This window comes from Plectropomus leopardus, chromosome 10 (genome assembly GCF_026936395.1).
Source record: "Plectropomus leopardus strain MGB_pleo_1.0 chromosome 10, ASM2693639v1, whole genome shotgun sequence".
Lineage (NCBI taxonomy): Eukaryota > Metazoa > Chordata > Actinopteri > Perciformes > Serranidae > Plectropomus > Plectropomus leopardus.
Window position 1 is genome coordinate 23,519,703 of NC_142185.1, and position 18,171 is coordinate 23,537,873.

Here is an 18,171-nt window from a genome sequence, read left to right on the forward strand (position 1 = left end):
ATGCTGTCAGTCAGGGTTGAGCTCCATTTGGGTCTAATAACTGATGCTCTATGTGACCTGTATACGCGTGTGCATGTGTTAATGTGTGTATACATGCGTGCTTGTGTGTGTGTGTGTGCAAGACAGAGAGAGAGAGAGAGAGAGAGAGAGAGAGAGAGAGAGAGAGAGAGAGAGAGAGAGAGATGAGTGTGTGTGTGTGTCAATGAACTTAATCTCTCTACTCCTTATGAGACAACTAAAAACTGCTTACTACATCTGCTTGGTAATGTGTGTCTGTTTGTCTGCTCGTGTGTGTGTGTGTGTGTGTGTGTGTGTGTGTGTGTGTGTGTGTGGGCAGGGATTAGTTTATTTTAAAACTGGCCATCCTGCAGGGAGCTGACAGACGACAACATTTTACCCCATTACCCACTAACTTTTACATCTTCTGTCCTTCCCATCTGTTTGGCCTGTGACCTTTGACCTATGGTGTACTTTTAAAAGAAATCACAAAATTAACTACAGCTGAACATTCACTGACAAGCAGTGTATGAAAAGTAAAGAAATACTTCAAAGAGCACAACAGAATTTAACTCAGAGGTCTCGCTCTGTGATTTCCGATATTTATATGTTCATTTGTGACTCAAAAGTGACAGAAAGTACAAAATAAAATGGGAGATGGAAGTAGTGTTGTCTACAGCATCTCAATAACTTGTGAAAGTCTTCATCCAAGCTTTGTAGATTTTAAATCCAAGGAGGCACAAAGTTTTACTAGGGAGAAGAATTTGAAGGCATGCAGCGCCTACTCTTCATTATACCATGTACACTTTTGTAAGAGCACTCAACTAATTATAACTTATGGGTTCAGTTTCAGTACTATTGGGCTAAACAGGGGTGTGGCACCAAATTCTTCTCCTGATTCATAAGCAGTCTCTGTTGGCCCCCTGCCCTTCTCTTGAGCCATGTCTCTCTCATCTCCTTTTTTATAAAGTCAGTTTGCTTTCTCTACCGCTCCATTCATTTCTCTTTTGTAACCCTGATTCTCACTTCTAGAGGAGGACTTTACAGTGTACATTATTGCTCCAGCAGCTTAAGCAGTCACTCAAGAGACTCATGAAAACACATAACCTCGTGCAAGGGCAGACTAAGCCATTTTGCACCTTTAAGGCGTGAAAGGGAGTCTCAAAGAGACTACACCGTTTTTGGTCTTTCACCTCAATTATTCAGCCACTTTTAATTTGGTTGTGGCACTTATTGCTTGGAAAAAAAGAGATTGCAAACAAAATCAGTCTTAGTATCCCAGACTTTACAAGAGCCCCGTCCAACATGGTCCCAAGGTCAGTCCCACTTTCCGCCCTCTATCACACCCTTGCACCTAACCTCAACTGAGTAGCAGCACATAGAAACAGAGCAAGTTAAACATATGATCTGTACAAAAACTCATCTCCAGTCCAAAATATGTAAGATACCAGATCTGAAACAAAAAAGTGAATATATGCTTATTCACAGCACGTTGTGAGACCCATCTTCAAGGCAGGTCTCTGAGCACATTAGAGCACATTAGAGCCTCAGACCAGCTCTTTGAAGTGCTATTATGGTGGTGAGATGATGGGTATGAGGAATGGCATCCACAATGCACTGTGCACATACATGCGTGTGTGCGCACATGCACATGCCTGCGTGCGTCTGCACATACCTGCATGCTAAAACTTTGGTTCCCATTGATTACCTTATTTTGGCGGCATACACACTAGTGTGTCATTTTGTAAATTCCTGGGTGACATTGAAAGATACTCTCAGTGCAAATTTGTGCACAACACTGTTGATATTTGTAGGAAAATACGATGTACATTTCCAATTTCTGATCACTCTATCGTACCACTGAGCTCCTTACAACTGTAACGCATCTCCCAGCTATTCATCAGCAGATTCCTCTGATGACATGCTAGCTTATTACAGTTATAATGCCAATGTCCTTCATTGGTTTTATGTCATCCTTTGATAATCTCATCAAATCAAATGAGCAATCCAGTTATGAAACAGGTTTCCAGCCCATAGACCAGTTGATGCCTGATAATAAATTGGACAGAACAGTAATCTCATTATGATGGGGTGTTCTGCTTTGTGTCCAGTTGTGGCAGATGTGAAGAATGAAAATTTGAACATGTACACAAATACAACAGATAGAAAGGTACCTTTGACACAGCTGTTTCCTCCTGATTCTATGCTCTCAACAAGCTTTGTTTGCACATCGCTGCACCTCATGCACAGACATTAAATCAGTCACAAAGCTCGGTAAGACCACAAATAAGCATATTTCCCAATATGACATTGTTTTTCATTATATTTTCCATGAGTCACAGCAACATTAGTCGTGGGAAACAAGAACTGTGAAGGGAAAATTGCTCAATTTATCTAATTGCCTATAAATATCTGCATACCACACTTGAACAAGCCATTCTAAACCCAAAAAGCAAAAAGCAAGAAACAGTAGGCAAGATAGTGTGTGTCATACAGCGACTTTCTGAGAGCATAAAGTGGCTTTTGAGCGTTGGGTACACTTTTGTTGACCGAGTTCAACCGAGTTATGTGGAGCTGCAATGTGTTTTATTAAGTTTTAAGCTGTGCCTTCCTTGCTGTTTACTGCATGATTTATTTCAGGTAGCTTTGCCAAAAATGAAAAACACCCAGAAAAAAAAAATTAAAAAAACTCTTGATAAACCCTGGATTCTTTTTTTGCCTTCACATCTTAAAGATAAACATCTGCAATTAAACATCAGCCTTAAGCAATATTCATTCACCGCATCTGCAGGAGCTTATTTTCTCTCAAAAGGCCGATCTGTTTAGAGATTGATATTGATAACATCAACTTTGACTTATCGACTGGACTGTTCTGGAATTAAAGATGTTCTGCCAATAGTCTAACAGGTGTCTAAAGCACTGAGTCATTCACACTTTGAGGTCACGTGATGTCAGCTGAGGTATCATGTGCGTTGTAAACGTCACATGACACTCATATATCCAGCATAAACATATCCAACTGTTTATAGTTGTGTGAGAGGAGATTTTATAACTATGGAAAGTTATCACAACAGTCTTTTACCTTTTCTGAGTTGAACCTGGAATCCAGCATCTTAAACTTAATGTGATCAGCCAAAACAGTGTATTGCCAGATAAGATCAGGCTGTTTAGCTATGTCCCACCATTTTTCACCTGAGGCCTCTGCCTCTGTCAACACGGTATCACATTAAATGAATGGGGGTGCGGCTTTTGGGTGCATGGTTGTACTATTTACTTCAGTGAAAGTTGTCATTGTGTGTCGAAAGTGTATCCAAAAAGAGTTTAACTCTTACTCCCTGCTCCTGCGCGGTGGTGGATGTGTATTCAGATCTGTTAGTTAAGTAAATATTACAGCGTAAAAATACCCCGTTACAAAAAAGGACTTGCATATTAATAATGAATTCATAGTGCATACATACACACCAGCAAATGCATAGAAAATGTACTCATAATGCAACACAGTCTATTTTAGATTAATATATGTTGATTACAATTAGTGATGCATAAATGTGCACATCACTCAAATGTTGTTCCAGCTCCAAAGGTTGATTTTAATTATTTTATATACTGATGGTTAGTGTAACCTTTAAAAAGAATAAGAATAAAATATAATATATAAGTTGAGTACAAGTATGCTATAATAAAATGTTATAAACAAGCATTCAGACTATAACATAATTTAAATTAGAAATATAGTTTTGTGGACATGATCCATATTTTTTGATAACTCTCTCTTTTTAAGCTGGTTTCAGCGCTGTCAAATTCTGGTCCAAATATCTGCACTGAGTAGAAGCCTGAAAAGCAAACTCCCCATGATAGGAGCAGAGGCTCAAAGGGCCTCAGGCTGGTCCTCTGGTGGTTACATTCTCAGTTCAGTCCTGCCATCATTCAAGTCAGTGGAAAGCGCCACTCACGCAAGTACACACATATGAAAACACGCATCAGCACCATCCATGCAAGCATCCTCTTTCATGTAAGCAGGCGATGAAAAAGCATTATATGGCACCAAGATGTCTGCTCCATCTAAGTAGAGGGTTCAAGTGAGTAGTGTGCTGCATATTCATGAAGCTGGATTTATTCACTGGAGTAACATCATTATTGGGGATACTGTCTGTTCCTCCCAACCAAGCAGTTATCAATATTCATAATTACACTGGAAACTTGATTCTTATTTAGGATGCAGGTGCAAATCTCCATTGCCCTCTACATATTTATTTGCCTTTAGTTTTGCCTTTTTCTGTACCATGAAGTCAAACTATACAGGTGTATGTCCAGATTTTGCACAATAACCTGTCAATCTGTGCTATAAATGCATGAGTCCAGATGAACACACTTTGTTAGACCAGAACAGAAGAGTGGAGATGAGTGGCAGAGGGAGAAAATCACAGCGAGACAGTGTTAAAAGCTCTAAATGGGTTCTTCTAATTATTCCTGTCATACGTCAAAGGATGTAAGTTGAGTGGGGGTGCGAATTTTCAGGAGGCACATGTGCAGTATCTATGCAGAGTTGGTTCAGCTGAAAGAAAGGGATGCATGCTTGAGAGAGTGTTTCTGCCTGGCAACCATATATGATGCACTCTAGATATGATTTTCTGGGACTCTTTGTTTGCAGTATTTTCACCCTAACTGCATTAATAAGCACCCTGCTCTCTTGTTCTCTGTGTAGCAACTTGTTCCAGGCAGACAATCAAACACTGGCTCTAGAAAATAATTGCATTTTTGCATATTCACGTCGGCCACTGTAATTAGCAGCCCCTCTGCGAAAAGCCAAATAGCATTAGAAAAACACTTACTTTTAAAATGAAACTGCTTTATTCAGTGTTTTTACCATTTTAAATCACCAGATATTTTGGTTTAGGAGAGGAAGAAACCTCTGTGGGTAGTTTAGCTCCAGGTTAAAACCTCCTGAACGTTTGGATCTTCAGTTATAAGAGAAAAAAAGATGACAAACTTTAGTAGCAGCCCATCTGTGGCAAGCCAGACAGCATTGGGGAAAGCCTAATTTCTAACGTGAAACTGCTTTATTCAGTGTTTTAACTTAAATCACCAAGTTCATTTGATTTGGAAAGAGGGACCCTTGTGGAGTATTCAGCCTCTGGTTAAAAAAAAAAACCTTCTGAATGTCTGGGTCTTAAATTATCAAAGAAAGCGTTGAGCACACATTAGCAGGTGCTGGGCTAGAAGCCCGTCTCGAACATGCCAAACAGCATTAGAAAAACACAGCTTTTTTATGCTAAACTGCTTTATTCAGTATTTTCCCATTTGTTTTGGAGAGGAAGAGACCTCCTTAAATAGTTAGCGTCTCAGTTTAAACCTTCTCAACTATGAACACTGAAGAAATCCTAAACAAGAGTTTAAGCTTGGCAATATGGTTGGCACAAGTTTAAGCTGGTTGCAATGTGCAATCCTCACTGCTAGATGCTGCTGAATCATACAGACTGCTCCTTTAACAGGAACAATGCTCAAGGTAGCTCCTTAGACTAATGTGTTAGGTTTTCTAATTAAGGTCATTACACTTAGCTGCAAGTGGCAGTTTACCCTCCTGCCTTAGTGAAATCCAGGGAGACCTCCAGATTGGACGCACCTCATCAGTAACCGAGGGCCGATGAGAAACAATTAGAGCGTAATTGGGCTTCTCTGGCTGTGACTGACACTTGCCACAACGCCACTCACACGCTGTCGTAAGCAACATTTACAACCCAGTGCCCAGCTCACGCTAATCTAATCAGCTAATCATCTGCTTAATTATACCTCATCCATTAAGCCTTTTAACAGTGGCCAAAACTGAAAACTGAGGAATGCAGAAACTGTGCAGCACAACCAGTAGCCTCACTTCCGCCCCGACATGTCAGCAGTGATGTGTATGACACTGCTGTGTCTGATGTGTTTGAATTTCCGCTGAGGCCGATCATCTTCTTAAATCCCTGTAGTCCTAATGTTGCTTTCCTCCCCTCCCTCTTGTTATAAAACCTGCACAGTATACACATTCTGCTGCAAAAACAAGTGGGAAAAAAAACAGGGGGATGCGCCAGAGACTTGGCTTAAAAACTGTTACGAGGGACCGTTACATAAGGACTTCAGAGGCTTTAACTTTGGGAAATATTAAACCGGGCTTTTCTTAACTCTTCTCACAAGCCTACACAAGAAACATGCAAGTAGCAACACCTCCATGACAGACAAAGAGACTCATGCAAAACCCGGGCTGGTGAAAGGGTGGTTTGAATCTTGCGTAAAAATGTTTTTTAGTTCCTAGTGTTTCTCACACATACAAAGCTTCCAGCAGAACTGACAAATGACTGTTCTGAGGGATTAGCTAACATCCAATCAGCAGCATGCAGCCTGGTGGAAACAGGGGAAAACATGTCTCAGTTCAGCTCAGCTTGCTTCACTGGTTCAGCGCTGCTACCCGGTTTCTGCCTTTTGATTTAACAATTGTTTAGGACTGAAAGCACACATGCAGATGTTAAGTCTTTGTACACGTTATAAGAAACAATTTTGCATAAGAAATGTTGTGAGGGCCGTGTCCACTGCAAAATACACATTTTCCTCTTCAGTAACTGAGAGCAATCTACATTTTTTAATATATTATACTCCCTTTAATGCCTTCATATACTGACCTCTGTTGGTAGGTGTATGGCAGCACCATTGAGTTAACGTTCAAGATCAGCATGAAATGCTGATGAACCAAATTTTAATAGTAAATATACCAATATTGTCCTATAGGACTGTTTTTGATTTCAAAATCAACATCAGTGACTCCTTACATAACATCTGTAGTGCTACATGCCAAAACTACAGAAGCACATTGCTGCAGAAAAAGAGAAAAAAAAGGATCTGGAAATAATGTGAAAAGTTTGTTATAACAATATGGTTTTTCATGATTAAACAAGATATTTTCGTGTCATAACAAGATAATATAATCACGAGAAAATAACTCATATTTTTGCATTTTAACGTGTTATTTTCATGTTACAAAAACATAATCCTAAAACGTGAAAATAACAAATATTTTCACATTTTGACAAGTCGTTTATTTGGTATAAATAGATAATACTATAACATAAAAATAACTAATATTTTCACATTTTAACCAGATTATAACAAGATAATACTATAACATGAATATAACTTAAATATGACAAACATTTTTTTTTTGTCATGGCAGCAATATGTTTTCTTACAGTACAGCAATTTTCTCTACACAAAATACAGCGGCACACACACACACACACACACACACACACACGCTTAGTCTGTGGTCTGAATGGCAGGTGGAATATTGGATGCTGACTATTGGCAGGCTAGTTGAGGATTAGTGAGATGAGCTCCCCCCCCCCCAAACAAGCTGAAATAGAAATGAGGGCTCTAATCCGAAGTGGATGGGCTACTGGGGCAGAGTGGAATATATGCAATTTGGTATTGTTCCTCACTTTAATAATCCACCGTTACAATGGCGTTTTCAGCCTGTCTGTCTGTATGCAATATAGTCAACCACTGAGAAATAAAGCCCAGGCAGCCCATCTCAGTGACTCACCATTATTTATTCCCTGCAGGGTGACACAGTTAATGGGCCATAAAAGTATGAATGGCCACAAACATTATTGTGCATAGTGAGGAGAGTCAGTGACTTACTCCATTATGTCAGCGATGCTTAATAAACAGCTGAATAAATGCATGTGCAGCGACATTAAATTTTAAAAGGTGAGTGTATATACGATTAACCCAACCGGGGTCAGTCTTGGTCAGCAGTTTCATAATGTACGACTGTAAGATATATCCAGCACTCTGGCTTAATTTAGCTCAGAGTGCAGCAGTATACTTAAAGTGTGTGGTATATATTTTTAAGTAAATACTTAATGGAACACCCAGTGGATATTGTATGAAATAATCCCTCTGCTGATGTGAAGGTGCATTGAGTTCAGCAAAAAATTGAGTCAATAAATGAAATGCCCTTATATCATTCATTCATGATCCCTGTGGTTACTCTGACCACATTTATTTCAGAATCTAATTTTATACTCTTGGATGTTTGGCAGCACACACTCCAACGCATAAACGGATACTGCCATCTCCTGGTTATTTTTGGAACTGCATGCTGAGTTTTTGCTGCAGACTTTCTGTTGTACATGGATGACGACAACAATGTATTTATTATGAATTTAATGCTATATCATTATAAATTGAAGCTTTAAAATGTGCGCCACGTATTGTATACTAATGATTAACTATTTTATTTGTTATCATAAGTTGGATTTCCTTCAGGATTTTCTGTGGAGGGATACTTTTCAGTTTGTGAAAGTAACCTCATGAATGTCCCCAGTGTTACCTCAGCAAACGGCCTGCATTAAAAAGAGAATTCATGGATTTTTACCGCCATTGTGGGTCCCCCAAAAAAACAACAGATGGTAAAAGGTTAAGTAAAAAATAAGTAGGTAAGTTACTTGTTGATTATTTTTGGATGGCATTCTATACCATGACTTTTGATAACATTTTTGATGTCATTGATATTTTTGTTAAAATGCAATACTATGACTTTTTGTTTATCTTTTGATGGCGGGCTAATATGACTTTTTATATTTTTTTTATGTCAACCACTATTATGATGTTTTAATGTTCACTTGGAAAACATACTATACTATGATTTTTTGTGCCATTTTGGACGACATACTATACTATGATTTTTTTGTGCCATTGTGGACGACATACTATACTATAACGTTTTTACGCCATTTTGGAGACATTAAGAGTAGACGCGCATGCGTTGGCGCCTGCGCGTAATCAGCAGGAGCTCTCCAAGAAAGTGACCTTTTATACCGTTTTTACCCACTTTCAATTTGGCTGACTTTAACAACATATTTTAGCCGAATATGGAAGCTAGTGTCTTTGTATTTGGATTTTAAATTGTTTTAAGGACTAAACCAAGCAACGCCCCCACGGCTGTCCAAGTTTGACAGCGTGGGAAAATCGTGGACGCTTACACAACAACATCTGAAACCCAGCCTTCAAATCTGTGTTAGAAATGTAATACGGCTTACTCACCAATATCCGCCGCCTAAAGGAAGATATCCGGGATAAAGAGACGTTGATCGATGATTTTAAATCCATCGCATTAACCCAGTCCAGGCATGTATCCTGTATGCGGGCCTCCGATTCACCGTCGCACTCTTCTGGGCTTCCACAACCGGTGGTCTCGGACTCTGCTACCACTCCTCCCCTGGCTAACTTCAATCTGTTTCAGAGCTGGTACCGAAACGGTCTCTGACTGGGCTCCAACGGGAACCAGACCCAAGATTCAAGCTCTTCGGTTAACTCCAATCTGGTCTCGGGCTTAACCTTCACGCCGCCTCCTCGCTGCAGGAGTCTCCGGCCGACTATCCATCCTGTGCTCCGACACTCCGGGGGTCCACGTCGCCCTGAGCCCGGTTACCCTGGATAAAGTCCCCGGCATGCTATGTCCACTCGTATCTTTCATACACAGGGTTATAGTCCGGGTAGGGTGTAAGGACACATCCGGTCAGCAGTCTGAGTTGACTAAAAGGGAGTTTAATGACCTTTTTGGCCTTTTAAAAAAACCGCAGGAAATCCGTTTTTATCGGCGGTCCCCTCCCAACGTTGTCCCGCAAAAGTTTTATTGACAACTGTATATTTTTTGGACCCCCCTCCAGCTAGCTTGGTAGCCGAAAGCTAACGGCAAACTTACACTGCTCGTGCTGCCCAGGTGCTGCTTCACGTGAGTCTTCTTCTTCTTCTTCTATGGGATTTATGGCAGACTCGGCGCGTCTGCCGCATTGCTGCCTCACGCTGTTGCTACCGGTCATTACACCCTAGCTGGCACCTACTGACCCTGGGATTACAGGCCTGCAGCATGGAGAGAAATCATGGATTTTATTGTCAGTTACATGTTTATTCACCGAATGCTCAGTCTTCTCCCTCGTTCATGATGGCAGCTCACAGAACTGCATTAGCTCTCACCAGCGTCAGGCATCTCTTGTCAAATTCTGTGTACAGCGATGAATGTAATATTATGACTGTCATCTCCAATAGCGAGCCTAGAGCAAAGAGTGTTTTGAGGAGCGTCTTACTTTGTTAATGTCCCTCTTAAATGTTATTACTCTGTGAAAAGGCCTTGCCATGATAGTGATTTAAATGTGCCTCATATCGGGGCACTTACAAAAAAGACCTTTTCTGTAAATGATCTTATCTGTGAGTTAAAGCTATACTTTATTTGCCTAACAGAAACTTGGCTAAAGAATCTAGGTGAAACCTCTCCTGCAAACTACAGCTTTATCCACATGATACGTGAGGGAAAGAGAGGAGGAGGACTGGCAGCTATTTTCTCTGATATTTTTAAATGTAAGTGGCTGCATCTTGGCAGTTTCTCACCCTTTCTTACTGGAAAATCGTTCTTCTGTGCTTCTGATAACTATTTATCCAGAGCACACAGCCTCATTTGTTCCTGAAATATCAGAACTGCTCTCTATTTGCTTTACTAATTATGACAGAGTTCTAATTTCTGAAGATTTTCAATTTGCATATGGATAACACCTGGGACAACAAGGCGAGGGAGTTTAGTGAGTTTTTGAACTCCTTTGACTGCACTCAGCATGTTATTGGGCCAACCCACAACTGTGGCCATACCCTAGGTTTATTGGTCTCTAGGGGCCTTGATAATACTGTTGATGTGATCTGATTTGTTCATTGGTTGAATGGTGAGGTGGTTGTCTTTCAATGCTGAGGTTATGAGCTCAATTCCCACTTGTGCCATCATGCAGGTGATTTGAATCTTTGCGTGTTCCACAATGACTTTTGACACTTAGCATTACATTTCTTGAACAAAATAAAAATTCAATACGAATGTAATCATGTGAAGCACATCTTGTTTGTGAAAGTAGATTTATATACATCAAAAGAGCATCAGCATATAGTGATGACCACCATCAACAATCTTAAATAACATCAAGAGTTTAGCTTGCGGTCGGTTGAAAAAGTAGTGAGCAATTCAAATGCATGCAATCTCCTTGGACTCTGCTCAATTCCACTTCTAGCTTTTATTATCATCGTCTTCATTATTATTATTATTATTTATTAAGAGGTGTGTTTTTTTTTAGGTTTTCTTCTTGTCTTCAGGCAGCTGACAGCATACAGTAATTTTGGTGAACATGACTTCATTGTTGGAGGAAAAGCATTATTAGGAGTCATTAGCTCTCGTCAGAATCAGCACCTCTGTGGTAAATATGTCATGTGATTGCTCCGTGTGTCATCATCATGGGTTGTTGTGAAAATTGCAGATTCAGACACTTTTATTTTGGCTTGTCTTCTGCACACAAGTTCAAATACTTCTTTGAGGTACAAACCCTTCCATTATTACAAGCAGTTTATGAAAGCCTGTTACATAAAAATACAAAAACATCCAACTTTCATCGCTGTTTTTGCATCTTGACTGAAACAGTATCACATAGTACAAAAACACAGCAGAGGAACAGATTATATGTCTGTATTTATTTTCATCAGAACACAATTTTAATCATTGTAGCAGTAGTTTTCATACTTTTCGAAAAGATCATGACTCGTGAGACTGTTTTATAAATCATTTCATCAAAGTTGTTTGTAAAAAAATTAAAGAAGTTACTTGAACTAAAGCATCTATAATATTACAATATACTGGTAGTATAATAGTAATCATAATAATCATAATCGCAATGATACTTCTATATGACTTTGAACCTTTTTCATTTCTATTATCATAAATCTTTCGCTTTCACACACACACAGAGCCACAACCTCTCACAATAAGGTTGCGAAGCTGAGAGTGAGTCTATTGGTTAAACTTCCCCACATTCTCTTTTAACATCAATGATTTCAGACGCTCAAAATTAAAAAAAAAGAAAAAACAAAACAAAAAGAATTAGAAGAAGAAGAAGAAGAAGAAGAAGAAAGTAACAGCATGACATCAACTTAAAATACACAAGGAAACCTGGACGCAAAGACATACATTGTTCAGCATACTAGGGAACGTATTTACAACCAAAAAAGGAATGGGCTTCTGCATAGATCCACAGGATAGAGAACGGAACTATTGTGAAAACAGAGAGAGGCTGAGAGGGAGTGACAGAGGGCAATATTTGTGTACATACCATTTGGTGGTGGGTGCACAGGGGGGAGGGGGGTTGGGGGGCAAGAGGCATACATAGTCTATATCTGTAGGGGAAAAACACAAAAATAGTTTTTGTAGGTTGGTGTGTTATGGAATGTGACAGACCATACCCTACGACTGCTACAGACCATTGTCGGGGATCTATACTGAATCTATAGGACCCTACACAATTTCTTCTCAGTATAATGCAGTAAGAAGTGACAAACCAAAACACACAGAAAAATAAAGTTATCACAGCAGAGTAACTGTTGCGTGCATGCCTGCATTACCAACAAAAGTCAAATCAGAGATTTACATCAGTCAAATCTAATTCTATTATTGTCTGGAAGAAACCTTGCACACAAGGTCCGTCCTTGGTGCGAATGTGTCTGAAAGCGGCATGAGGGACGACACACAGCATTTGCAACCCATGCAACCGCAGTGAGGATGCAGTCCTGCATGTAAAGCAGCCTCTGCATGACTTTCGAATGCAGGTTTGTTGTATGAATGCGTGTCCGACAGTTGGTTTGTGATGTCATCACGGCATCAACTGCTGACATGATAGGCAGAATGAAATCACATGTATGTCTTGAAGAGATCCCTTACATGTGTTCATGGTGGAGGGTTTATGAGATGCAATCCGTGTACTGCTAACATGGCACATTTCTCCGGCACTCAGACCCTGTTTTTCTCCTGTTGTGTGTCCTATCAGATCTGAATTGGGTTTATTTTACTCAAGGGTTGCTTTGGCACCAGTTTTGTGTCTGCTTCATTCTCTCTGACCTTCTGTGCATCATCTCATTTCAGACAAAGGGTTCGAGGGATATTCTATGAGGCAAGTGCAGGGGAAAAAATATACCCCTACGCTATTCATTGTGGGGTCTCAGGGCACTGACACAGTTATTACACATTGTACAGTACAATGGTTTCATCCTACAGTCCATGCAGCTTTAGGTGCTGCGGCAAATAGTGAGACAACTAATGTAGCAGGTCCCCGTGGGTCTAAAGACAGCGGTGGTTTGCCACACCTGTCCTGAAGGCCCCAAGGACGCAGCAACACTAATGAGCTCTCCAGAGAACACACTGCAATTAGCGACAGACACAAACACACATTTCTGCATGTATACACACACGCACACATACACACACAACAGCACACTTTTACCCACAGGCCCATCACTTTTTCCTCCAGCTTTCTGACTCCTGTATATGACAGTCCTGGTGTGATAGGTCTTCAGCAGCGGTAGCAATATAAAAGAATAAAAATATCTCCATCTACTGGTGACCAATAGAATAGCAGCATTTTTCTATCACTGACTGCGGTCATCCAAGATGGGCATGGGTGTGCTGTGCTGAATGACAATGAGTAGTTATCATGCAAGCAGGAATGGTGAAAGTGGGGCAGGGTCTTAACAGAATAAGTGTGAAAATAAGCCAATATACTGGTTATATAGACGTGAAAATGTGAATAATGATGAATTTTAAATCCTCATATAAGCTGTGTAATAAAATTCTTGACATCAGATATCGGATTGGACATCTCGTTTGGGTAATCAACATACTTGAGAGTGGAAAAAAAAAAAAGAAGCATTCAGTAACATCTGTTTGTTTTCGAATACCTGATCTCACAGCCTTGTTCATCAAAGAGACAAAATAAAAATCTAGAAACAAAAAGAAGAAGTCAGCCCTTAAGGTCACGCCATTCCTTTCTGTTTACATGCTGGTCAACATTTAGAAAATAAACATAAGTGTCAGCTGACTTAGACGATTATCAGATTATGCCATTAGTGCTTGCACAAACAATGACACGCTCCTCTCTCTGGATTTCTGTTCCTGCTCTCCAGCAGCAGCCAGTGGACTGCCTCTGCACTGCAGGTAAAAAAGAAACAGGAAGTGAGCCATGTTTTTACCCTATGTCTGCTAACAATTTGGATGTGCATGTCGTCAAGTGTGTGTGACTGTGTTGGATGATAATGTTTGTACTGTATATCTTAATAAGCCCTTTACTCAATGAGACATTAGTTTGATGTTTTGAGGAGAAAAATACAAAGACAGTGGGCATGCTACAGGAGCTGATTTGGGATCAGATGTGTTGCAGAGTGGGGCTGAGGACAATCAACAAAAGAGGCCGTCGTAACCTTGCAGAGAGCCTCCACATGCAGTTCATGAGAATCGATTACAAGTTTTGATTCAACAGAAACAAACGGACCATTTTGGACTCAGTGTTGGTGATATGTGGAGTGTCTTTCTGTACGTACTGTGTGGCCAGGGAGTGGTGTAATATACCTATCAGTGGACAGGGGATTTTCCTGCACGCTACTGCAAGTAGCATGCTACCGTTCATAGTGAGATGTTGACATTTTTTTATTCATCATAACTGCTCGGGAATTACAATTCACCAGTTATAAAAAGTCTGTAAAGGTAACATCCAGTCATCGTTGTTCTTGTGAATAAAAAGGCCTGAGGTTAAAATGACACCACTCATATAGATGTCAGTATTGGTTTCAGGGCAAACATTAAATTTAGTTTTTGTTTTCAAGTGGTGGTGATGGAAGAAAATTCTGAGTACTTAAACTTCAAGGAGAAAAGGCTCTTGAGGCAGAGGAGACTAAAAAGGAGCCTTAAACAACCGTCACCTTTATGCAATGGGCATTAGTTTGACTGGATAGTACCTTTAAAATAACCAAAGCTTCTTTGTCTGGAACAACAGTGAATTATATTTATTGATCCAGTGCTATAATCCTGATGTCAGTTAACTCTGCAGAGCAATGTTGCTGAAAAATGACCACAATCTGAATGGGGTTTTGGTAAAACGCCTGAAATAACATCTTTGGTTAAGACAAGCTTAACACAGTTTCATGTGTTGTTCTATGAGATAACATCATCCTGACTGTGCTTTTTGTTAAAGCATCCTGCGCAGTAATTAAAAAAGTCGCTAACAAGAGGCTAACTCTTTAAGAACTGAACTACACAAGATATACTGCAACATATTTATGTTATTATCCAGTCTATAATGGCTGACAGTTAAACCAGGTATTATATTTGGTAAATTAGTGTCATTAAAAGGAAACGGGCAAAGAATTACCAACGTAAAGATTCCCTTCTAATTTTGTCAGAACAAGCTTTCTATGGGTTCTTTGGCATCTAATCACGTGCTTCTGCCTGTCTTTAGTCAACCAAATCACCAGAATAAGTAGTGAAATTTTACATTTCTGCAAACCACAGAAATGTAACATTTCTACTTTTCATACAATATGTAGCTGATATGCTGTAACTTTACATTTAACCAATGATGTGGTTAACAAATGGTTATGTTCAGGCATAAAAACAACTTGGTTCTAGTTAGGAAAATATCATGTATTTGTTTAAAATACACAACCGCAGCTGGATTTGCTGTGCTGTCTCACTAAAAAACATCCGGTTTTGGTTTTGGTTGGTGCAGTGGTCTGTTACTTGGCAGCTGTCTTGCCTCGGTTTCATGCCATCCGCCATCACAATGCACAAATGTTACATATCTGTGGTTTCTGGCAAATGGGCTGCTTTTGTTCATCTTCATTCAAAAGACAGCAGAGTGCAAATCTTAATGCTTTAGTTCAGCGTCTTTAAGCCACAATCATTCAACACATAATATGCAGCCTTGTCAAAATCCAGACATCATATTAAACTTTTTTAAGTTCAGATTTATTGTCAATGTGAAATCATTTTGATTCAGATTTTGTTGACTTGGCTCTGCCCTATCATAGTGCCTGAATCTAAAACAATCAGTCTGGATTAATAGTGCTTGGGTCTTACATTTATAGTTTTGGCTGTCAGTTTTATTGTTTGTGATAAAATCATACTCCAAAACGTTAACAGCTGATATCTGGCACAGAAAACTGTGTATACATACTCAGCGTTCACTTTATCTTCCATATAAGTTTTTTTGGTTGGCTTTGGGCTTGTTTAAACTGATTGCTTTTGTCTCTTCGCCTGTCAGACCTAATTTTATCAGAGTCATCCCATTCCCAGAAAGCAAGAAACATGGTGAGTATAGTACCAGAACAGGCACCACAGTCAAAACTATAAAAAAAAAGGCTCCAAGTTGTAATAAAACTGAAATATTAATGATGTTGCAGGAATGCATCTTGTTTGTTTTTCACAGTTTAGCCGGGTGTTAGCTTTTTACTGATGCTAATTACAGAAATGTTTTGATCCTTTAAAACAGTGTTTATAGGTGAAAATTATCTCATGAAACAAAGTGTAGGACCATAAACCTGTGTTAAACACAGTGCTTATTATGGACATCAGAACCACATTCAAAACCCAGTAAAGTTTTAATGGGATTGTGGCCAACAAACCAGCATGGCAGAGCTAAGTGACATCTGGGTGTGGTGGTGGGGGGGCTCCATAAAAACATTATCGCTGCACCAGCCTGTTAGCTAGACTTTAAGGATACGTGTCACACACTCCTCCTCACACACACACACACACACACACACACACACACACACACACACACACACACACACACACACACGTTTTAAGACATGCACACAAGCACACACACGCCCACGCATACTCACGCGCACATCTAGAAACACAAACCATCTCACACACAAACTTGCAGCTAATTAATTTTTTTTTATACATTATCTGTCTTATTTAGAGAACACATTTTCTTCCTGTATGAGAGACCCAGAAACAAACACAAAGGATGAACATTAGAAAGAGAATATGATTGTGTTATTCCATAGTCAGCCAGTGCAACAGAAACCAATAATTGGAACACAGTGTAAAAAAGCGTAGTGAGAGAAACTCAGCCATGGGGAAGCCGACCTTCCCACTCAACAAAGGCTGTGGCATTGTCCCCTTTCTATCTGAGGGACTGGTCGAGTCCCTCAGTGTGTCTGTTTGTTTACTTATTTATTTGTTTTGATTGATTTGTGTGTCTTTCGTCTCAAAGCGTCCCACATTTTCCATTTGCCAGAAAGCGTTACAGAATGTCCACAGGCACACAGCGCCAGCCGCTCGCACAACTGTAGCTGTATTTTTCCACACTGGTTGCCATGGTGAGGGGAATCCCCCACCCCAACAACCTCACCTCCTCCTGGCAGCTCTATCACTCCTCGTTGGCGGGGCTCTCCTCCAGAGGCGTGATGGCGGGGAGGCCCAGTCCTGTTGCATTGTGGGATGCAGTGAGGCTGGCAACAGTGTGTAGGAGGACGAGGACCAGCAGGCAGAGTTTGAGCCGGCTGTTACACAGTCTGCAGGCTGCCGAGGAGCTGAGGGAGGTACGGTGCTGGCATGGCGGGTGAGTTCTTTTCAGGGTCCCCCGGGAACGGTTGTCCACTTTCAAGTCCCACCGCACGTCACAGCACTCTGAGTCCGGGTCAACACCTGATGGATGGTCTTCCAGCAGCCCTGGGGGTTGTTTTGGGGGGAAGAGAGCGGTAGCGGAGATATAAACAGTTAGTGCACATTTTGTCTGAAAGATTTTGCATGTAGCGTTTTTTTTATTAATCCTGTACTTGCTACCTTTGACTAGAGTATTGCTGCTTTACGGCTTCACCTACAAGCACTGCTTTGAGGACCAAACACATAAATGACAATAATAACGATAGTTTTCCCAATAAACTTGATTATTCTTGAAATTATTGGTTTAAAAGCACAGTGGCTCAAATAACTCAGTGAACTGCAATGTAAGAAAACACAAGCAAATACGGAAAAAAAATCACCAAATTTTACAACAAAAAGTGTTTCATCTGCACATGCTCATCAGTTTTAAATGTCCCTTAAAAAAGGTCTTTTGTGTTTCATTTGCAGCTGGAGCCAAGATGAAGTTTACAATATTTTAACTCTAGTGCTGTAAGCACAAACAAAGTCCTCTACCTGGGGGCCCAGCTGCTGCTGCTGCATACAAACTGTGGGCTTCACAAATATTCAGGCGAGCACGTCCTGATCAAAGCATAAATAATGGATGTAGCTACCGTGATGTCACCCAGTGGTTGTGGACTGTCGTTTTA

The 18,171-nt window shown here is 40.2% G+C and overlaps 1 protein-coding gene across 2 annotated transcripts in view; it reads right to left on the bottom strand.

The window, feature by feature from the left end:
* Positions 1 to 11,318: 11,318 nt before the first annotated feature.
* Positions 11,319 to 18,171, bottom strand: part of nalf1b (NALCN channel auxiliary factor 1b) — a 115,177-nt gene continuing 108,324 nt past the window's right edge. For both annotated transcript variants that reach the window (XM_088083332.1, XM_042495001.2), the window contains one exon: positions 11,319 to 17,569. In XM_088083332.1, coding sequence (XP_087939458.1) covers positions 17,268 to 17,569 — 302 coding nt within the window. In that variant the 3' untranslated portion in view covers positions 11,319 to 17,267. The remainder of the gene's footprint in view (positions 17,570 to 18,171) is intronic.